Here is a 23,881-nt window from a genome sequence, read left to right as displayed (position 1 = left end):
GGTTCTTTTTTTCATCATATTTTTCTGGGAGTCCAATAATTCTCAGATTGTCTCTCCTAGACATATTTTCCAGGTCTGTTGTTTTCCCAAGAAGGTATTTCACATTTTTTCCATTGTTTGATTTTTTTGGTTTTGCTTGACTGATTCTTGTTGTCTCCTCAAGTCATTCAATTCCATTTGTTCGATTCTGATTTTCAATGAAGTATTTTCTTCACTCACTTTTTTATATCTTTTTCTAATTGTCCAATTGAGTTGTTTTGTTCTATGGAATTTTTTTCCATTTTGCCAATTTTATTTTTTAGAGAGCTATTTTCTGTTTCCAGTTCACTAAATCTTATTTTTCAAGGATTTGATTTCTTTATCCACTCTATCTTTAAGTGAGTGGGATGACTTCTCCAAACTCTCTTGCCAAGCCTCCCTCTCCTTTTCCCATTTTTCTTCTAGCTCTCTTGTGAGAGCCTTTTTAATTTCTTCTATGAGATTCATCTGTGATGAGGAACAGATGATCTCCTCCTTTAGGGATTCACCTGGAGACAGTCTGTTTTTAGTTTCCTTAAGGTTTAGAGTCTACTCTCTATTCATATAGAAGCTGTCAATGGTTAAGGTCCTTTTCAATTTTTTGCTCATTTTGTCGGAGAAGAATCAGAGATAAACTAGCAAAAAAAAAAAAAAGAAAGAAAGAAAGAAAGAAAGAAAGAAAGAAAAGAAACCCCCACCAAAATGCAATCTGGTTTTTTTGGGGGGGAGAGGGACTGGGTGGTGTTACCGAGCTTCCTCTACAGACTGTGGGGAGGGGGGTGGGAGTGGAGGGGCACAGCAGCAAGGCCCTAACAGGACAGCGATGGCTGTGTTGCGCCTGCACTCCGAGACTCTGAGAGTGTGCTGAGACACTGTGGGAGAGAGGTGGCCAGGACCTGAGAAACTCCAGCTGTTTGGGGTTGTATACTTCACCCCCGGTGTTTTTAGTTTTCAGCTGGGCTACTGACTTGCTGCCAGGGCAAAGTATCCAATCCTGTAGCAAAGCTCTCCCCACAGAGACAACTGAGATCACACCCTACCCACCTCCGGTCTGCTCGTCTGTGAGTTGCCTGCCGAGCTCTTGCTGCCGCTGCCTGCCCTCAGCCCGCCCCCATCCAAAATCATTCCCACCCTCGAGCAAAAATAGACCCACCCCCCACCCCCTGTGAATTTCAAGGATGTCCTCTCTTGGCAACTATTTGTGGGTTTTCCTTCAATCAAGCATCAATTCAGAGGTTTGTCATGAAATGAACTCCGAGAGAAAACGCAGAGCCCACGCAGCTGTGTGCCTCCTCTCCACCATCTTGACCAGAAGATGATCCTCAGTCTTAATGGACCAGGGGTGGGGGTTACATAAGGGGATTGTGGCAGTGGTTAAGGAAACTGAGGTAGTACAATTCAGGGAAACTCAGTCAGGACAATAAGGGAAACTAATGCAGGAAAACTGAGGTAGAACAGTTCAAAAAGACTGTGGCATAGCACATTAATTTTCTGGGTAATAAGAAGGAAAAGGTTTCTTCTTTCTGTTAAGATACTCTCATATTAACTACAGTATATTAGATGTCTTTTATACAGTGACTACATGTGCAACCATGTGATGGAATGGAGAAAGCCCTGGCTTTGGATTCAGATATTTAACCTCTCTAGACCTTAGCTTCTTCAAATGTTAAAAAAAAATTGGAAGTTGGAATAGAAGACCTCTGAAGTCTCTGTCAGCTATAAATCTATGATCATAGAATTCAAAGGAAAGTATCTCCATGTTTAGACTTTCAAGCAGTATAGCCGATTGGGGGACAAGTGTCTTGGGTGTAACCATCAATCCTCCAAGTTCTGTTTTCTCCTTATGAGGCTGATCCCCTTTGTTCCTTACATTTAGGGATGATTCATTGAAATTTCTAAGATATATGGGACTGGGTATTGTTGATCTTTTTATCTCTCTCAGGCCTAAGCAGAGTGTTCTGCATTTAATAACAATAGTCAGTCAATAGACATTAACTGCCTTCTAGATACCAAGCATTGGGGCAATAAATAAGAAAAGGAAAGATACTCCCTGTACTCAAGGAGTTTATTAGCTAATGGGTGAAGACAACCTAAAAGAAAGCTGAAAAGGAGCTTGGGGAAGAGAGGCTAGGGAAGAAAGTACCTGGCCAGAGCTCAGTAGACTTCAAGCCCAGAAGTGCAACTGTTGGGGTTGAAGAGCTGGCTGATCTGAGGTGTGTGTTTAAATGGAGACTTTGGAAGGTATCATTTGCTTTCCCCTTCAGCCTTCGTCAGAGGGAGGAAAAGTAATAAGGTTACTAAAGATGTATGAGTACCAAAGCTGATACAGTCTCACAGGATAATGAGCATAATGTTGTTAGATTTCTAGACCAAGGGGTATAGATGGTGAGAAATGAACAACATTAATAGTAACAATCCTAGTTAACTAAAGCTCAATATAGGGAGTACTGTAACTTCCCACTCCAAAGCTACTGATCGCCAGGACCATACATACCAATCTTCCCCAGATAGACATAAAGACAAGCTGATGTAAAAATGCAAAACAGCTTTTCTTTATTGGTAATCTCAGCAGGAGTTAGCAGGAAATAAGATCAAGTGTATATATGTCTCTGCATCTCTCCACATCCTTTTCCTTTCTGCCTGTGGCAGAGCTGGTCATTTATATTTACTCTCTTCTGGGACTGCCCCGTGTCTGGCCCACTCACCACTGTGTAGGTGGATCCACAGAAGGGAGACACCTGGAGTTAGTGCTGCGTCCTAAGAAAAGATCTAACAAGAGGACACACCCCTCACCTTCTCAAGGAAACACCTGTAAGATACAACCTCCTGTCTCAGAGACCAAACCCCCTTCTACCTCCTGGGTTCACCCTACCAGCTGACATGGCATACATGGCAATTTTCAGAAGGAAAGTCCCTAACATAACTTGCTCAGGGTCACACAGCTAGGAAGTTTTAAGTGTCTGAGGCCAGATTTGAACTCAGAAAGGGAGATATGTTAGATTTCATCATCACCTGAAATTATAGATGGGTTGTTAAGGGCCCCTAGCTTAGTGATCAATGTGGATTATGCTAGAAAAATATAGACAGTATTCAAACATGTCACTGCACACTGCAAAAATCTTGCATTCTTACTTACATGACTTAAGAGATAATAATTACATCATAAATTCACTATCTTTGATGGAATGACAACCCATCTCCAAACTACCAATAAAAACATCATAATATTATAGAGAACTCAGAAGATAAATGTTCACATTGTCCACAGTTATCCACATATCACATTGATTAATAAAAAATAAAAAAAACAATATTTTTGATATATTTCACTAAACCAAATAGTCATAATATCCAGATATTGGGACATGAAGAATTTTAAAATTGTGGAGATCAAGCCAAAGAAATTCAAGTCAGAGAATCAAATTTTTAAACATCATAATGGGAGACCAGGATAAGATATGTCTCTTAGCACCCTTTCTGCTGCTGGAGCATCAAAAGTGTCTGAGACTTTGTGAGACTAGTGAATAAACTTATCCAATTTCTTTTTTCAACTAAATCATGCAGGTTTGTTCAAATCTATCTGTGAAAAACAGCTAAATGTAAACTATAAAAGAATGATAGCAAGATTGTGACTTGTCCCATACCATTTCTATCGATAAGAATTCTTTTAAACAAGCTAAGTTAAAAATAGTAGCATTTATATTAATTTAGTTAATAATTATTAATGACTAATCATACTAATAGTCATTTGTATGGTGCTTTTAAAGTAGACATTATTAATAAATATTGTTGATTGATTCTCATAGTATCCCTGTTAGGGATATAGTATACTTATTCTTTAGCCCTAGTTTCATAGATGAAGAAGATGAAAGAGAGTGAAGTTAAGTGACCCTCTGGTTTAGCTGGAATTCAAACCAGTATCTTCATAGTGCAAATTCAGTGCTATTCCTACTGTATAACACTTCTATTCATTTAATTGCATCTAATTGATCTGAATATGTGAATAAAAGCAGAAGGTATATGGGGAATTATTAAAGAGCATAGAAAATAGATAAGTTCAGACTAAAATCTGGCCTTTCATGCTCCCCCTATTATACATTCCTTCTTTTTTTTTTATCACCTCTATTATCTCCACTTGATCCAGTCTGTATCTTGTTTGTACATAGTTGTTTGCATATTGTCTTCTCCCTTAGACTGAAGACAGGGACTGTCATTCACCTTTCTTTGCATCCTTAGCAATTGACACATAGTAGGCACTTAACATATGTTTATTGACTTAATAGGCAAAGGGGAAGTGTTAAAAAGAAGACCCTGAGAGTTTAAAAGGAATGTCAGCAACCTCAATGAATAGAATGGGGGGGGGAAGGGAAAAAAACAGAAATTCTTAATATGGAGAAATATAAAATTTTCCTTTTGTTCAGGGGTTGAACTGGGCAGCAGACATGTGGCATGGCCATTTCCCTAAGCATCATCTTTTGGCATTTCCTTTAGAAAGTGACACAGACTTCCCTGTCCACGTGAATAAAAAAAAAAAAAGAGGTGGTTTAGAGTAATGTTATGTGGCAGGAAGCAGCAGCAGCTGTGGGAGTGGCGGGCAGAGCCCTAGAAATGAAGTGACTTGAGTGGAAAATATTTGCAAATGGTCACAAGAGTCAAGCCTTGGACTTAGTAGGAATGAAGTGGGACAGACTTACACAGAAGGAGAGGGAAGTGTCCCAGCATACATGATAAAAGAGGGTTTCCTGGCAAAAGCCTGTGCCAGAAGTCAGGAAACAGACAGGTGGACTGAAAGCAGACTGACAATAGGGAGGGACTGAATGCCAGGCAGTGCAGCTTGAAGGCCTGGTGGTCAGGGAGACAGACAGCACATGGGGATAGCAGCAGCAGCGGTAGGATCTAAAGAACTGGCAGAGAAAAGAAGCAAACAAGCTTTTTTCTTTGGCCTTTGCATGTGGGAAGTGTATATAGTCATAACCATGACAGCCACAGAACCAGAGCTGAGTTTCTCATTTTATGCTAGATCCCCAAAGAACACTGTAGAATTCAAGACTGAATAGAAATGAGACATAACCTGTGACCTCTTGAAAGGGGTTATAATAAAATCGAATGAAAAGACAGCCCTTCACAAATATTAGGTCTTTGGAGATTGTACAAAAGTTTCATACTGTATCTTTACAGGATAACTTAATGAAAAGAGCACCAAATTTGACCTTGAAAGAGCTAGGTTAAAAACCATCCTTAGATACTTTCTAACTCTATGATCCAAAGCTCTTCACCTTTCTATCCCTTATTTTGTCATCTGTAAGATGGGGGCTTAATAATATTTGCACTATATACTTCACAAGTTCATGGTGGGAAGGTGCTTAAATTTTGTGCAAATATATATATATATATATATATATATATTTTATTTGTTAGTCCATGTCAACCTTGGATTTCTAGATGAGTAGATTATTCTTAGCACCCTCTGCCTGATTTTGTCCAGATCCATTGAGTCTCAGAGCACTGAGTCATTTTTTATTTGTCTTTGTTTCATGGTTTGTTATGACCCAAAAATTCAAGATCTATTGGCCAACTTACTCATAATAAACCTTTCCCTATATGTGAGCCTAATTGAGATGCTCTATGTAAGCAAATATCTTACGTGAAAATACTGATGTCAAGCAGAATAAAAGAAGGGATTCAGGATGGGGGAAAAGGCATTAATTCATAGAAGATAGAATTTGATTCTGGGAATCTTTTGTCTTCAGAAACCTTGAATGTCAATGCCACAACCCCATTAGCATCATCAGGACAACTGCTGTATTTATTTGCAAATAGGTATTCAAAGTATGTAGCACACTGTTCTATTTGCTACAGGTGTTCAGTTACACTTTTTAAAAGTGATTTATTTAGGAAAATTTGCCTGTCTTATTAGCTAGAAATTAGTAAATATAGATCCCAAATTTAGAAAAAATATTGATATTTAAGTTGTAATGCTGATGATGATAATGAGAATTAATAATAATAATAATATTTATATAGTACATTATATAATACATTACAAACTATTTTACATATATCATTCATATTTGATCTTCACAACAACACTGGAAAGTAATTGCTATTATTAGGCATTAATATAGATGAGAAAACATAGGCAGGCAAAAGTCAATGACTTGCCCAGGATTATACAGCTAGTAAGTGTCTGGAACCAGATTTAAATTTATTTTTTTTTTTCAGTTTCTAAGTCCAGTTCTCTATCTTTCTTCCTTCTCAAACCCCACCCCCTTCACATCCAATCTAATTGTCTAGTAGTTATCTATTCAACTTCCACATCTCATAATTTTCTCCTTACCACTTGCATAGCTAGTTCATACCACTGTAGCATTATTATTATAACACTGTCCTCTTGATTGATTTTTCTATTTCTAGTCCCTTTTTTCTCCATATCTTCTCTCCACAAAGCTGCCAAAACAATATACCCTAAGCACATGTCATTCTCTTGCTTGAGAAGTTCCAGTGGCTCTCTTTCACATCTAAGAACAAATATAAACTCCTCAACAAGGTGGCTAAAGCCAACCATAGTCTAGCTTATCCCATGTTTTCTAGCCACACTCATACATCAGCAATTTAACATACCATCTCCTGCACATGCTGATGATTCATTCCCATTTCTGACTCTTGTAATCCTTGAAGGCTCAGCTATAGAGGTTTTTTGCCTTTTGTGTGATGCTTTCCTTGATCCCTACAATTGCTAGTATCCTCAACACTCAGATGATCTGGGATTTAATTCTACCTATGAAACATGTGGCTTGTATGTCATAGGCAAGTCACTTAACATCTGTAGATGTCAGCTTCCTCTACTATAAATTGAAGAAATTAGACTCTGACCTCTAAGGGTCTATCAAGTGCTAGAACTGTGATCCTCCACTGAGGAGGGTCTCAGCAAACTTATTTTCTGTATGTGGAGAATCTTTCCCACCCCAAATAGAAGCCAAGATCCCCAAAGACAGAGAATGATTTTTTTTGTTCACTTGTTTGTTTGGTTTTTGGCTTTGCATATTCAAGACTTTGTACAGAGTGCCAGGTGCATAGTAAACACCAAATAGACTTTTAGTTTGTTGTCATCTTCCTTCTCTCTTTTTCTACCAGCCCTTAATAGCATAGAAAGTATTTATCCCCAAATATCCTAAAAGATAGTTATGCTTACAAAATATAACATATCCCTTTATACAACCCTGAAAAGTATCCAAATTTGTTAATACTCTGAAAAATATAGGTTGTAACTTTTTTCCCAGCAGATGAATTTCTTGTTTCTACTTATAAAGTTGATCAGTCTGCTATTTCTCAAGTCAATATACCTCATTCAGCATTAGTTTTGGTGGCTCACTCAGGAGGTATTCATTAGCTGCTGTGAATGAAACAGATTTCACAGGCTTATTCTGATCTAAGTCCTGGCTGCAAATAGGCTGCTCTTTGCACTGTTCACTATTGGTTTTGTCTGTTTTTGCACATCTTTTCTGTCACAGGAAAGACAGATTAGAGACCATGTATTGTCCATGCTAACAGGTTTTCTTTTATTTAATAGCCTTTTATTTACAGGATATATGCATGGGTAACTTTACAGCATTAACAATTGCCAAACCTCTTGTTCCAATTTTTCACCTCTTACCCCCCCCCACCCCCTCCCCTAGATGGCAGGATGACCAGTAGATGTTAAATATATTAAAATATAAATTAGATACACAATAAGTATACATGACCAAAACGTTATTTTGCTGTACAAAAAGAATCAGACTCTGAAATATTGTACAATTAGCTTGTGAAGGAAATCAAAAATGCAGGTGTGCATAAATATAGGGATTGGGAATTCAATGTAATGGTTTTTAGTCATCTCCCAGAGTTCTTTTTCTGGGCATAGCTGGTTCAGTTCATTACTGCTCCATTGGAAATGATTTGGTTGATCTCGTTGCTGAGGATGGCCTGGTCCATCAGAACTGGTCATCATATAGTATTGTTGTTGAAGTATATAATGATCTCCTGGTCCTGCTCATTTCACTCAGCATCAGTTCGTGTAAGTCTCTCCAGGCCTTTCTGAAATCATCCTGTTGGTCATTTCTTACAGAACAGTAATATTCCATAATTTTCATATACCACAATTTATTCAGCCATTCTCCAACTGATGGACATCCATTCAGTTTCCAGTTTCTAGCCACTACAAAAAGGGCTGCCACAAACATTCGTGCACATACAGGTCCCTTTCCCTTCTTTATAATCTCTTTGGGATATAATCCCAGTAGTAACACTGCTGGATCAAAGGGTATGCACAGTTTGATAACTTTTTGAGCATAGTTCCAAACTACTCTCCAAAATGGTTGGATTCGTTCACAACTCCACCAACAATGCATCAATGTCCCAGTTTTCCCGCATCCCCTCCAACAATCATCATTATTTTTTCCTGTCATCTTAGCCAATCTGACAGGTGTGTAGTGGTATCTTAGAGTTGTCTTAATTTGCATTTCTCTGATTAATAATGACTTGGAGCATCTTTTCATATGACTAGAAATAGTTTCAATTTCTTCATCTGAGAATTGTCTGTTCATATCCTTTGACCATTTTTCAATTGGAGAATGGCTTGATTTTTTATAAATTAGAGTTAATTCTCTATATATTTTGGAAATGAGGCCTTTATCAGAACCTTTGACTGTAAAAATATTTTCCCAGTTTATTGCTTCCCTTCTAATCTTGTCTGCATTAGTTTTGTTTGTACAAAAACTTTTCAGTTTGGTATAATCGAAATTTTCTATTTTGTGATCAGTAATGATCTCTAGTTCTGCTTTGGTCATAAAGACCTTCCCCTTCCACAGGTCTGAGAGGTAAACTATCCTATGTTCCTCTAATTTATTAATAATTTCATTCTTTATGCCTAGGTCATGAACCCATTTTGACCTTATCTTGGTGTACGGCGTTAAGTATGGATCAATGCCTAGTTTCTGCCATATTAGTTTCCAATTTTCCCAGCAATTTTTATCAAACAGTAAGTTCTTATCCCAAAAGCTGGGATCTTTGGGTTTGTCAAAGACTAGGTTGCTATATTTGTTGACTGTTTTATCCCTTGAACCTAATCTATTCCACTGATCAACTAATCTATTCCTTAGCCAACCAAATAGTTTTGGTAACTGCTGCTCTATAATATAATTTTAGATCTGGTACAGCTAAGCCACCTTCATTTGATTTTTTTTTCATTAATTCCCTTGAAATTCTTGACCTTTTGTTGATAACAGGTTTTTAAGAGAAAAACCTATCCATGGGCAAAGTTGGAGAGATGGGGACCACATTGTAGAAGCCAAAAATAAATCCTTACTTCCTTCAAGAGAGGAAAGTTCCATTTTGGAATCAAGCAAGTTATTTGAAATGCCTAACAGAAAGCTAAGAGGATCCAAAGGGGAGAGTAATTTTATAGGTAGTAAGGATAACCTTTTTAAAAAGAAAGCATGATTTGATTATATTTTACTTTCCATGTCAACATTGTTTTCCATGTCTTTATGTATTTGACGTATAAAATATTTTAACATAAAATAAAAAAGACAAAGAAGGGATCTTAAAAGTCTAATAGGTTCAACCCTTTCCTTTTATCAATGAGGAGATAGAGACCCCAAATAGAAATTCTAAGATCATACAAAGCAGCAGCAGATAGAAATACAAAGCTAGGTGTTCTGATAGAACACAATGATCTCTTTCTACTGTCTAACTATACTTGTTTTATTGATGAAACTGATTATTTAATTCAAGAGGGAAAGCTAGGGTTCTGATCTCCAATCCCACATTCCTTTCTCTTTGCTGGATGTCTCTACCTGAGCATACCATAAATAACTTAACTTAATATATCAGTATGTTCAAATCAGAAAGCATTACCTTTCTTCTTAAATTCACCCCCACTCCAACAACTTCCCTGTTTCTGTTGAGAGCAAATCACTTAGGTTTACAATTTTGGGATCACCTTGATTCTTCACTCTCCTTCCAGCACTCCCCCCCCCCATTCTAATCACTTTCCAAGTTTCCTCAGTTCATTCTACATAATATTTCACACACACACACACACACACACACACATTCCTATTTTCCATCCATATAATCATCCTGTGCAGTCTTTCATCATCTTTCACCTTCCTCTTCCATAATACCTCTTAGCACTTGATTTCCCAGCACTTTTTCTCCTTTTTCTAATCCTTCCATAAACAGCCTAATAAACTTTCCTAAAGCACAAGTTGAACCCTATCACTCCTCTGCTCAGAAAGCTTCAATATCTACTCATTTCCTATAGAATGGTATGGACTATTTGTTTAACATCTAGAAACATTCATTATCTTGCTTCAGTGTACCTTTCTAGGCTGATTTCATATTGTTCCTTGTTATACAAATTCCATTCCATCCAAACTGACATTCTTCTATATGACATTCCATATCCTGCATATATACCTTTTTTTGCCAAAACTATTCTCCAAACCTGGAATGCTCTCTCTCTGTCCCAAAAGGAACTCTAAACACACTTCCAAGCTTATCTCAAGGGTGAGCTTCTTCAATAGGCCTTAGCTCATTCCTCCAGTTGTTTGTTTCTTCTCCAAAATTGCTATATTTTCTTTGTACAAATCCTGTCTCTACTTATCTATAAACACATTATAACCCTTCCCCTTTCTGATAGTATATATCTCCTGAGAGTCAAGATTGTGTTACTTGGCATTTGTGTCTCCAGCTCCTGGCCTAGTGATTCATACAAAATGGAAACTTACAAATATTTTGTGATTCATTGATTTAAAACTCAAGTAAAAGAGCTTGTCAGTGCAATTGAGAATCAGACTTAGAACCAAGAAGACCTTTATTCCAATTTATCTCTGATATGTTCTGGCTAGGTGACGATAGGCAAGTCACTTAACTTTTCAGTGCTCTTTGGAATCAATCTATCAATAATAGACCTTTTTTGAAATGCCAACTATGTGCCATTGACATTGTGCCAAGTGCTAGGTATACAAAAAGAGGCAAAAGGTAGTCAATGCCTTTCAGGAACTCACAATATAATAAATAGAGAAGAGAATAAATAAGCTATGTACAGGATAAAAAGGAAATAATTAACAGATGGAAAGCTTTGGAATTAAGAGGAGTTGGGAAGAAGAGATTTTAGCTGGGAAGCTACATCAGTAGGCAGATCAGAGGCATTCCAGACATTGGGGACAGCCAAGGAAAAATGTTCAGAGATGAGAGATGGAGTGTCTTATTCATGGAATAGCCAGATGATAGTAGCCATTTCACTGGCCAGTATCACTGGATCAAAGAGTACATGTTGGGGAATCAGATATAAAAGCATTAGAAAGAGGGGGTTGCTTTATGGAGGGCTTTAAAAGCCAAACAGAGCATTTTGTATTTGATCCTGGAGGAAATAGAGAACCACTGGAGAGTAGACATAGTCAGACTTGTGCTTTAGGGAAAAACTTGAAGTAGGCAGTCCATAATCAGGCTATTGCAACAGCTCAGGCATGAGATAATGTTCCAGAGTGCAGATAATATCAGAGGAGAGAAGGGAGCATCTATTGGCAACAATTGGGATATAGAGTGAAAGAGATAGTAAAGAAACAGTTAAGACTTCTAAATTGCGAGCTCAAGGGACTAGGAAGATACTATTGCCCTTTAGAATAATATGAGGAACTTAGGGGTGGGGCATTAGGAAGAAGAATAATGAGCTCCCTCTTGGACATTCTGAGTTTAAGATGTCTGCTGGACATCCAATTTGAGAAAGGCACTTGGAAGTGAGATTGGAGATATCAGCAGAGGGACTAAGGCAGGGTAGGTAAATTTGAGGATCATCAATGTAGAGATAGTCATTAAACTCCTGGGAGCTGATGAGTTCATCAAGTAAAGTAGTATAGAGGGAAAAGAGAAGAGCTCCAGAGACAGAAGTTATAGAAAAGTGCTGATCTGAACTGACAAAAGGAGTTCCCTTCTTCCCAAAGAGTTCACTGGCTCAGTCCTTATCCTGATCCCTGTCTTTACTCTGTCTAAAGCTTTAATTCATAAAGATATACATTGCCTAAAACTTGAGTGTCCAGAGAAGGAAAATTGCTATGAGGAAGAGACCATGACATATGAGGATTGGCTGAAGGCAGTGGGCATGAGTAGCATGAAGAAAAAGAAGCGTCAAGGGAGATCTGGTGGTTGTTTCCAGCTAGATGGAAGGCTGGCATATAGAGGAAGGATTAGGCTTCTTCTTTTTAGCTCTTGCAGGCAAAACCAGAAACAACAATGGAAGTTCTAAAGAGGCTCATTTATGCTCAAAGTCACAGGAAAAAACAAACAAAATATTCGAAACCTGTTATTGTTCAATTAGTCTTGTCTGACTCTTTCTGATTCCATTTGAGGTTTTCTTGGCAAAAATAAGGGAATGGTTTGACAGTTCCTCCTCTAGTTCATTTTATAGATGAGGAAACTAAGGCAAACAGCGTGAAATTATTTACCTAAGGTCACACAGCTGATAGCCATATTAGGCTAGATTTGAACTCAGATATATGAGTCTTCCTGACTCCAGGCCTGACATTCTATTCACTGTGCCACCTAGATTCCCTTGTAACCCTTAGAACTATCCAAGAATGAAATGGATTGCTTAGAAAGATGATGGCCATCTTAGTGAGCATCAAGCTGTGGGTTAATGACCATTTGTCAAGTATAGGAATCACTTTCATGTATGGTTTAGATCAGATGGTGACTGAGATTCCTTCTAAATTCTGAAATTATAGGCTATGGATATTTTAGGTTTTTGGATGGCCTTTCATATCGAGATAATTTAGAATGATTACAGCATCTCTTAATGATCTACATAGTTCTAAATAATCTTTGCTGTTTGTAGAATATGCAGATTTGATATATTATTGGAACCAATTACCTCATGGAATACAACACATCTTCTTTTAGACATCCTAGGGAGATAATTTAGACATAATGAAGATCTATAGTAATCAGATAATTACTATCGATTGCTCTTTAGACATCTTGAAGGGGTAATTAGGCCATACTGGAAAGAAGCCAGAACTGATTGATTGGCACAGCATAATCTAAAAGATTTCTAATTATGTTTCTTTTCTTCTAATGGCTTATAAACAAACATCATTTTAGCTTTAGAACTTGTCAGGTGCCAGGTTCACTGAGAACATCAGCTTTCTCTTTTATGCTAACTAGACAATGAACATGATCACCATATGGTTATTATACATCATTGCTGAAGCAAAAGCAACTACAATCATTTCTGGCTTTTCCTTTTCTTTTCCCTTTATCAAGTTGAAGTGTGTGGCTCAGGGTTCTCTGGATGAGTGAGAATTGCATCGGTATTTGTAATTGCAAGATGTTCTTACTTATCCAGCTTGCAAAAGGTCTCCATGAGTAAAGGCATGAGCAGCTTAAGCTATGTATTATGTTTCAATACAGAGTTTTTTCATGCTTGTGTGTGTAATATAGTGGCTATAGTGTGGGAGCTTCATGGAGTACCACCGATAACAGCAACACTGAGTGATGACTAATAGTTAAAGGCAAATTCTTCCTGCACTCTTGTGCAATAGGGAATTTATATTTTCTGTGAAATAGGGAATTTCCATCTCTCATTTACCATTAGACATGAATGAAAAGAGTTCTCCTTTTTCATTCCCCTATTTCCTACCCTCTATTGAATTTTTATTTTCTTAGTAATAGATTTTAGTCAGAATACTGGTTTGACCAAATGGGTTGTTTCTTGCTTTTCATCATTTATAAGGCAGCTTGAAATGAAGCCATAGCATGCCTAATCAATTAAGTTTGCTAGCTGAGTCTTTATTAGATAAACTCTTATGGATTGAAGTTCATTAAACAAATATTAAGACTGATATACTTTTGAATTGAAACATTGCTTACATCCTAGCCTTGTTTAGACTTCATGATTGGTCATGTTGAGCTAGTTGCATCTTGCAGAAATCCTCCCTAGAGACTGAAAGCTCATTATCTGCTTAGTGTGAGCATCCATAGCTTGAAAACATGTTTATCCTCCAATTCCCTGTATCTTACTCCCTAACTACACTACTACTAATAACAGAAAAAAGAAAAAAAAAAGAATCAATGAGACACATCACATCATGGTAAAATAATGTAGCAAAAAGAACATTTGACTGGCAATAACAAGCTATTCTTGTCACTGTTACTATCTCTATGACTTATCTCCTTTTTTTCCTTCTTTTTCCTCCCTTTTATTCCTCCCTCTTTCCCTTTCCTTTTTTCTTTATTTCCTTCCTTCTTCCTTTCTTCTCTCCTTTTCTTTCTTTCCTTCTTTCCTTCAATCCTTCCTTCCTTTCTTCCTTCCTGTCTTCCTTTCTTCCTGTCTTCCTTCTTTCCTTCCTTCCTTTTTTCCTCCCTCCCTTCCTTCCTTTTTTCTTCCTTTCTTCCTTCCTTTGTTCCTTCCTTTTTTCCTCTCTCCCTTACTTCCTTCCTTTTTTCCCTCTTTTCTTCCTTCCTTCTTTCACTCTTTCCTTCTTCTAGATATCTTGCTTAGACTGGATATACAGAAGTTACTCATGTGTCCAGTTCTACTGCCGATCAGCATAAAGACTTTAACTGGCTATTTTTGCCGTATGCTGTTTTGCCTTTTTTAAAGTAGCTTAGTGGGTCCCCTTCCAGCTTAGTCTCAGAAACTCATCATATTGGTCAGTCAGCTGCATTGGCAGCTAAGAACACCTAAGTACAGCTGATCTACCAACCTCAATCCCAGTAGCAGGAATTACAGGTGTGGGCTTTACTCAGGGGCAGTTTTCTTTTGCTCTCTTGAAAATGCTTCATTAATCTCTTTCAATAAGTGTGAGAAACCCTAGTGTGTACAGTGTATGGCCCAGTATTGTTTCAGTCTAATATAAAACTTAAATTAATCAAAAAGTTGAAGCTAGCTAGGCATTTTCTTTTAAATTTACCTTCGTTATTAACTAAATATTAACTCAAAACCCACTTTTCCTTTCACTTTAGCAGCATGGACCACGTCTTGTTTATTTTTACATTTTTAATTCTGAGCATAGTGTTTTATATATTGATGCTGAATAAATAAATGAATTAATGCCTAAAATTTCTCTAATGTATTGGATGTACTTGTCTTAATAAGTAGACCATACAAAAACACAGCTAAATTGGTCTTTGATGGTTGAGAATATTGAAATTTTTCAGGATCAACATCAGAAACTTCCACTTTCTGCACAACTTACTGAATTTTCTCCAAATATATGGAGATGGAATTTTTATTGGCCAAAATACAATAGTAATTCTACTTTCTTCTGTGTTCCTCTTTGGCAATAAGAAACCTATCTTCCTATATACACATACACACACATGCACATACAAATATACGCATGCACACATACTTGTTTGCTGTAATTATTATTATTCATTTTTGGCCTTTTTTCCCCCTAAAAATTCAAGAGGACAGTAGCTGGAAGAGACATGGGGTGTAAAGGATCTATTATCTTATGCAAAGCTCTGGTTAGATGAATTTTAAATGCTTAAAAGTTTGCTGTATTCATTTAAACTCCATGACTGCAGGTGACTTTGATGGAGTACACTGTTCTTGCATTCTTCTGCAGCAGTGATAAAAGTTAAAGACATCTAGAGAGATGGAAATAAGATCCAATCTTATAACTTCTTCTCTCCAGAAATTGGTTGATTGCTCATGATGATACCTGAGTTCTTTTGATCATGTATTGATAACATTAGAGAATCCACTCATTTGATTAGAGTTGACATAAATGATACAGTTTGATGCTGACTTTTTGCCATCTTTGTTTCTTTTTAGGAAGTTCTGCAGTTGGAGAGACAGATGGGAGGGCAACTCCTGGAAGAACCCAAGACTCTTCATTTTAAAGGCAGCACCCATAACCTGCGCTTATCAATTCATGACATAGCCCATTCCCTCTGGAAGAGTAAACTGATTGCTAAATACCAGGTGAGAGTCCCAAGCAAAAGTGAAAAATGTCAGGACTTGAAGGTGTAAAAAGATGCAAACACATAATAGAGTACAGGACCTGGACCTATATTCCTGCTCCCTCCTCCCCACAATCCATTTCAAATTAATCTCTAGGGAGAATGTATCTCTAGGATGTTCTGAAACTGACTAAAATTTTCAAATTCAAGCTCAAATTGGTTGCAAAAAAGTAATTTTCTATATTTTTAAAAGAGAAAAATCTGTCTTCCTAATAAGTTTCCATAGAAATATCGTGTTTCCAAATGCATTTATTGGGAGTGGGGTGAGATAGAGGAAGTACTGCTTATCCTTAAATTGGATCAGTTTCAAGTGAAAGTGGTCTTCTTATATGACCCAAATTAGACTTTAGCAATGTCAGTTTTGTAATTTAACTTTGAAAGTTGAGAAAGTACCTCAGTAAAGACAAAAAATTTATTTTAGTTATGGGTTAAAGTCAATAAAATAAGGTTTTCAGCTATTTGACCCCAATCTTATTCCATTCATCCTTTGGGTTCTTAGAGGAATTCCCTTCATACTGAATCAGTTAGACCTAGATATCCCCTAATACAAACCTCTTGATAGCTAGTCCAAGAAGTCAGCTACATTTCAGTGAGTTAACATCTGAATTATAGGTATACAAGCCAAAGACCTATTATTTTCTCATTACTATCAGCCAATATATATATTTCACTCTAAGAAGATAAAGGGAATTCTTTCCTTCTACATTCCTGCCTCTCTCTATATATATTCTCTCTATCTATGGAGATCAGTGCCTCCTTTGTTACTCAAAGATATGTGACTCAATCACGTCTCTTTGAGATACAGCAGTTTTATAAATCAACCCAATGTAACATTTCCTAGAGAAACGATGTTATTTCCCTAACTACAACTTAAATGTTGTGATTTTTTTATCAGAACCTACTTATTTTTATAGGAAGAGTATTATTTTGGAGCCTTGTCAGCTAAATTTGTTAGTAGTTCCTTTTGTAGTAAGGTCACAGTGAGTTTCTATTAAGTACCAGTCATACGAAAGATGAAGACATATATATATATATATATATATATATATATATATATATAGTCATATATTCAGTATACTTTCACATATATATCTATATGATATATATATATAGTCTATATACATATAGACATATATAGACTCTCTATATATATATCATATATATATGTCTCTCTATATATGTCTATGATATATATATATATATGTGTGTGTGTGTGTGTGTGTGTGTGTGTGTGTGTGTGTGTGTTTTATGTTAAGTTTAGAGAGGCCTTGGGATAGTGAGGATAGAGTTACTTCAGAGTGAGAAGATATGTTTAATTCCTTTCTCTGATACATCCTAGCTGTAGGAATATAGTCAAGTGCTATAACACATGGAGAAGGTGCTGACCTGAATTGGTAGAGTGAGTTTCCTCATTCAGAAGCTGGATAAGGAAATAAATATCTTGTCTCTTAATCTATTTTAACTATATTCCTTGCTCTGTGTTCTATTAAAATGTCTTTTAACAAGCAAAATATTCTAGATCTATAGAAATGTGAGTGCTTTACTGTCATTTCTTGATGGATTTTTGGAAATAATTTCTTTTTTAGCTTTTAAGAATTTTCATTTGATTTTATCTCATTTGTTTTTCCTATAGGAAATTCCTTTCTACCATATCTGGAGTGGTTGTCAAAGAAATCTCCATTGTACCTTCACCTTGGAGAGATTCAGCCTGACCACAGTGGAGTTAGTCTGTAAACTCTGTGTGCGACAGGTAGAGGGAGAAGGCCAGATCTTCCAGCTCTCCTGTACAGTGTCAGAGGTAAAGGGGAAAATCACTACTACTTATTACAAATCTCAGGAGGGAAAGGGATAGTCTGGAGAGAAGGGACCATCTCTCTACTTTAGCTAATGCAGTAGCTGTTTTAGATCTTTGTAAAGATTTGTATTTAAACACATTAGGGAAATTAAGTTACCCGTAACAAATCTTTGTAAAACAAAGCTTCAGTGAGAAACATCTGTAGAAATATCTGCATACACATTAATAAACACACACATATGTCTATATATGTTTATACATATACAAGACACATATAACTTGTTATGCCTACATACCCCATTATTGCCACCTTTTTATCCACGTTGACTTTTCCACACTTTTCCTCTTACTTTTGAATAGAAAAAGGTCTATAAGCTTCTTCCTGACTATTTCACACTTATCTCTCTCCCTGACTGTGTCCCCAAATGGTCAGCAGGCATTTGTCTCTCTTCTTCTCTGGGGATGGGATATTCCAATGATAGATTTAAAATCTGTGCATGTTTTACCAATTTCTCTTTACTGACATTTTCCCATACTATGGTTGGCATTTTGTTGATTTGCCTTAAATAAATAGCTATTTCTCAAAGTTTTCTTTATGATGAAGAAAATGAGAATTAGATCACTTCATTTTAACTTGGTTTCAAAAACCATAATCTAAAACTTTGTAATTTTTAGAGAAACAAAAGTGAACAGAAGTAGATTCAGTATGTGCAATTTTGGGACTCTTAGAGACCTCATGTGTGTACCACTAGCTGAGCCTGTGATTGCCCAAGTTAGACAATTTCCATAGCACTACATAATCAACTTAAAATACAACATTACCTGCAGTGACAAATAACATGTCAGTTTACTCATCCTGTCCTCTCTATCTCACATTCAGAGGCTTATCTCCCTTAGTCCTTTTCCCATATCCCATTGAGGTGCAATCATCTTTTCTTCTTAAGGAGTTCCATGAGTCTTTTGACTCATAAACCACTTTAGTCACAGCAACATTCATAAGGAATGATCTTGGTGTCACAATGCCATAGCAACCGCCAGTGCCTTCCGTTGCACAAGCCATATCTCTGAAGCACACAGTATCACCCTGCTGACTTTGGATGGTGTTCTCACTCTTTGGGCTCAGCAGGTCTGCAAAGTTCAATAACCACCCAGCTCCAATGACAACAAAAGCTGCATAATTTCAGAGGGGGAGGAGAATTATCCCTTTGATGAATGCTTTCTGTTAGGAGTGCTCATTTGCTGCCAGATGAAAAGGTGGATCAGATGCAGCAACAAATGAAAGACATTCAGCCCTCCCCTTCATCACTCTGTCTCTTCATAGAGAAAAGGCAGTTTTGACTATAATAGTCATAACTTAAGAATTATCTTTTTTTTTTTGCTTTAGTGTATACCAAACACTATTTCTTTTGCAATCATGACATTGAGACTTTCCTCCTATTCAGAAATAAGTGACTTTTTATCCAATGAAAGTGGACAAAAAATTTAAAGAAAGAGAAAAAAGGCCAGGCTCTAGATGACTTAGGGGGATTATATGGGGCATGCTTTTTGCTTCTGGGTCAATGGCTTGAATCTACCCATTGTATGAATATTTGAATGAAATCTGGGGATTTATAGACTAGTTGTTGATGTAGCTAAGATGTTATACCCTGATAAATAACTGACTTTCAGGATTTCCAAAATCCCAATGCTCATGGGAACTTCTAGGAACATATTTAAAGTATATGTATGCTGTAAGTGCCAAGCAAATGGGGAGTAAATTTGCTTACCAATTTTTCTTCTAAATAGGACTCTTGCCCAGGATCACACAGATAGTTGGCATGTGGACTGAACACTAAGTTTTAAAGCCAAAATTCCCAGGATAGTGCTGACAGCTCTCTTCATATACAAATAGAAGGATCTTAGAGATCTTCTAACCTATTTTTCTTTAAGCGAATCCTGAGCTCCTTTACAAAAAATAGATGATTTCACTGTTGGGACAATTCATTTGGCTAAGTTTAACCAAAATTAGTTGGTAAGGGGGGAGGGGGGTCCCTGAATGATGATTATGAGCAAATCCCTTGACCTATATGTTTATTCATCTGTTGAAAAAAAAAAACTTATTCATCTGTAAAAGGAGGGGATTGAGCTAGATGACTTCCAAAGTTCCATCCAATTTTAGATATATAATCCTTTGAACAATATTTTTCTCTAGCCATAGTCAGTGGATGGGGGTAAGAGATCTATCCCCCATAGCATTTCACTATGAAATGGGCACCACTCTGGGGTTTCCTTCTGAGCTGTTAATAGAAGAGCCATGCTTTTCTTTCTTTGGCCTCTGTAAGCAGAACTGTAATTGCTTTGGGTAGCTGAGCTATGCTGTCTATAGGAAGTGCTCTAGGTTGTTTGAAGCAACGAGTCAGAGTCACCTGTTGCCTCCATGTATCTTCCTCGATAGTATGGAAAAAAAGAAAAAATAAGGAGAGAATATAATTGGAAAATAAGCATCTTTGTGACTGGAGCTGGAGTCAGAAAAAAAGCTCATTGGATTGTTCTCCTGTGGAGCCCATTCTGGCCACCAGAGGAAAAAAGATGAATTTAAAAGTCTATAAAATAAAATCTTGTGCCATAAGTACCCCTTTGCCATCAGCTAGTTTATAGAGCTGAGTCAGGACCATCCAGTAGTGATCAGACAATTATATCAGATGGAAAGTGAACTAGGGGGACTGAACACCTAATATAATCAAAGACAACTTACAATAAGTATAATTTGAACCCATTTGATGACATGTATTATCGCTGTTTTGGTGCAAGGTAATTAGACTCTTTGGGAGGTCACTCACAAAAAGAATGCACTTAACATTTTATATAGGCAGATCAATGTTTTGGTTTTCCAATGGGCTAGATGTGTACTCAGTGGTTGTCCCAGACAACTCTTATTGTCATAAAGGCATAATCAACCTGATTTCCATAAATGTACAACAAATAGGTTTGTCATTCAATTAATTAATTAATCAGCAAGGGAGTATAATATATTATGTGTCCACCAAGTGGACACCAACTGAGTGGTTTTATCAATTTATCTAGGGTTCTCCTTTTCCATGCATTTATCTGGACCTTCCTAAAGACTGTCATATCTCGATTAACTAAAAGAGGATGTTTATTCCACAAACTCTTACACTATCTTCACTTTTATTGCCCCAAGATCCACATTGTTCCTTGGATGTAGTGGGTACTAACTAGGTCTGAATGCAGCATTTATCTAGAGGTAAGAGAAGTAATGGTCCAATTTGTTGAAAAGTTATCTCTGTGGTTCACCTAAATCCTGACACAGTGGAAAGAGTGCTGGCTCTGGAGTCAGAGACTTTGGGTTCAAATCCCACCTCAGAAATTTTACTGCCCATGTGACTTTGATCAAATTATTTAATCTTCCTGAGGTTAAATTTCCTCAGATGTAAAATGAGTTGATTGAATGATCTAGGAAATTTACCAACTTATGTCAACCAAATATCTTATTAAGAGAAAAAAGAGGAAAGAGGTAAATCAAGTGCCTGCACTCCATCCAGTTAGATTCCAACAGATCCTCCTCAGTCTCTTGAATTTGGGGGGTGGGGAAGAAAAACAATATGTGTATATGAGTGCTTGTATGTGTGTGTGTGTGTATGCTTACTTGCTTCCTGAATTCTACCCCTGGATTGACCTATATAATGGACTATGGAGGAAAAGTTGGGCTCTCTGTACCCAATTCAATTCTCCTCCGTGTTCTATGATAGCTGTTGGAAGATCCCAAAATTCTGGAATTCCCCTTTGCAGCAGTATTCTCCACAAATCTTAGTAGGCAGCTTGCATCTCTGTTGCAGGCCTGGATCTCTATTCTCCTTCCCTTTGCACCCCATCACTGCAGGTGATGAGTAATGCCAGTTAAAACTGACAAACCAAAAAGTCCCTTTCCCAAAGCCAGCTGTCGCCTGGCCACATGGCAAACAGCAATTTTAGCCTCCCCTACAGTGTTTGTGTCTCTCTCTGTTCTTGATGTCCAAACTGAATGGTGGACCAGAGGAAGGAGAAATAGAGAAATGTAGTATGTCTGCATGCTCACCCTTTGCTCCGTGGTATCTCAATAATCTATTTTCCCATCAGAACTTCCAGGAACCCCTCTCTGCATTCTGAAAGAGGTGAAATATGATTATAGAAATACCTTCTTTGAGGGAAATTAGAGATAATTTAGCCAATGTTATTCTTATTTTTTAAAATAATGTAACTGTGGTCCCTGGAGCTTTGACTTGGTCAAATTCAGAAGTCTACTAAGCATCAGAGCTGAGATTTGAACCAAGATGATATGACTACAAATCTAAGACATTTTCTAACATATCACATAAGAATTAACAATATATGGAAAGGTAACTTTTGCCCAAATTCAAGAAGTGTGGTCAGACCACCTAGGTCCTATACCTAACTATGAAAGCACAAATCACCTTATTACTTAAACATTGACTTTTTTTGCATCACCAAATTTACCTATTTTGCTGTTTTACTCTGAAAGAAAGAATAAGAACAATATTCATTAGAGAAAAACACCTGATCTTCATTTCCAGAAAAATTTCCACTACTTCCCTGAATATATGATCTCATTAATTTTATTACTCCATTCAATAGCACAGATGGCAACACCCATTCTTCTTTCTTCTTACCCTTCCACTTCTTGTCCATGTCTTTGAATAAACCTCTAAAGGCAGTATATAGGATTCCATTATAGATTTATTCACATCAAATGAGTAGCAGTACACATCAATTTGTTATTAGTCCAACCTCTTTTCTGTTCATACATTGTTTTGATGAAATTGCTTATGCTGATTCTAATCTATAAACTTCCTTTATAGTTTATTTGTATCATCCACTGTGCATCTATCCATTGCCTTTTTTATTATAGCTTTTTATTGAAAAAACACATGCATAAGTAATTTTTCAACACAGACCCTTGCAAAAACTTTTGTTCCAACTTTTCCCCTTCTTTCTACCCCCTCCCCTAGATGGCAAGCAGTCCCAAATATGTTAACATGTTAAAGTATATTTTAAATACAATATATGTATACATATTTATACAGTTATCTTGTTGCACAAGAAAAATTGGATTTAGAAAAGGTAAAAATAACTTGGGGAGAAAAAAAAAGTAAGCAAACAACAACAGAAAGAGTGCAAATGCACTCATTTCCCAGTGTTCTTTCGCTGGGTATAGCTGGTACTGTTCATCACTGATTAATTGGAACTGATTTAGATCCTCTCATTGCCAAAGATAGCCACTTCCATCAGAATTAATCCTCATATAATATTGTTGTTGAAGTGCATCAAATGATCTCCTGGTTCTGCTCATTTCACTTAGCATCAGTTCATGTAAGTTTCTCCAAGTCTCTCTGTATTCATCCTGCTGGTCATTTCTTACAGAACAATAATATTCTATAACATTCATATACCACAATTTACTCAGCCATTCTCTAATTGATGGGCATCCATTCAATTTCCAGCTTCTAGCCACTATGAAAAGGACTGCCACATTTTTGCACATATAGGTCCCTTTCCCTTCTTTAATATTTCTTTGGGATATAAGCCTTCTGGATCAAGTGGTATGCACAGTTTGATAACTTTTTGAGTATAGTTCCAAATTGCTCTCCAGAATGGTTGGATCCGTTCACAACTCCACCAACAATACATCAGTTCCCCAGTTTTTCCCCATCTACTCCAACATTCATCATTATCTTTTCCTGTCATCTTAGCCAATATGACAGGTATGTAGTAGTATCTCAGAGTTGTCTTAATTTGCATTTCTCTGATCAATAATGATTTGGAGTACCTTTTCATATGAATAGAAATAGTTTCAATTTCATCATCCGAAAATTGTCTATTCATATCCTTTGACCATTTATGAATTAGAGAATGGCTTGATTTTTTATAAAGTAGAATCAGTTCTCTATATATTTTGGAAATGAGGCCTTTATCGGAACTTTTTTTTTATTTAATAGCCTTTTATTTACAGGTTGTATGTATGGGTAACTTTACAGCATTAACAATTGCCAAACCTCTTGT

General features: G+C 36.8%; 1 protein-coding gene and 1 long non-coding RNA gene across 3 annotated transcripts in view; one reads left to right on the top strand and one right to left on the bottom strand.

Moving 5' to 3' along the window:
* LOC116419732 overlaps window positions 1–19,184 on the bottom strand; it is a 70,290-nt gene extending 51,106 nt beyond the window's left edge. Inside the window, exon 1 of the long non-coding RNA XR_004230023.1 lies at window positions 18,647–19,184. This is a non-coding gene — a long non-coding RNA (uncharacterized LOC116419732). The remainder of the gene's footprint in view (window positions 1–18,646) is intronic.
* The window catches only part of UNC5C (unc-5 netrin receptor C), a 407,070-nt gene that overhangs the window by 372,614 nt on the left and 10,575 nt on the right, over window positions 1–23,881 (top strand). For both annotated transcript variants that reach the window (XM_003772864.4, XM_031941564.1), the window contains 2 exons: window positions 15,842–15,991; window positions 17,663–17,827. In XM_003772864.4, coding sequence (XP_003772912.1) covers window positions 15,842–15,991; window positions 17,663–17,827 — 315 coding nt within the window. The remainder of the gene's footprint in view (window positions 1–15,841; window positions 15,992–17,662; window positions 17,828–23,881) is intronic.

The sequence above is a fragment of the Sarcophilus harrisii genome, chromosome 6, assembly GCF_902635505.1.
Source record: "Sarcophilus harrisii chromosome 6, mSarHar1.11, whole genome shotgun sequence".
In the NCBI taxonomy this organism is placed as follows: domain Eukaryota; kingdom Metazoa; phylum Chordata; class Mammalia; order Dasyuromorphia; family Dasyuridae; genus Sarcophilus; species Sarcophilus harrisii.
The sequence above is the reverse complement of the archived record's forward strand: the minus strand, read 5'-3'. Positions and strand labels throughout refer to the sequence as shown.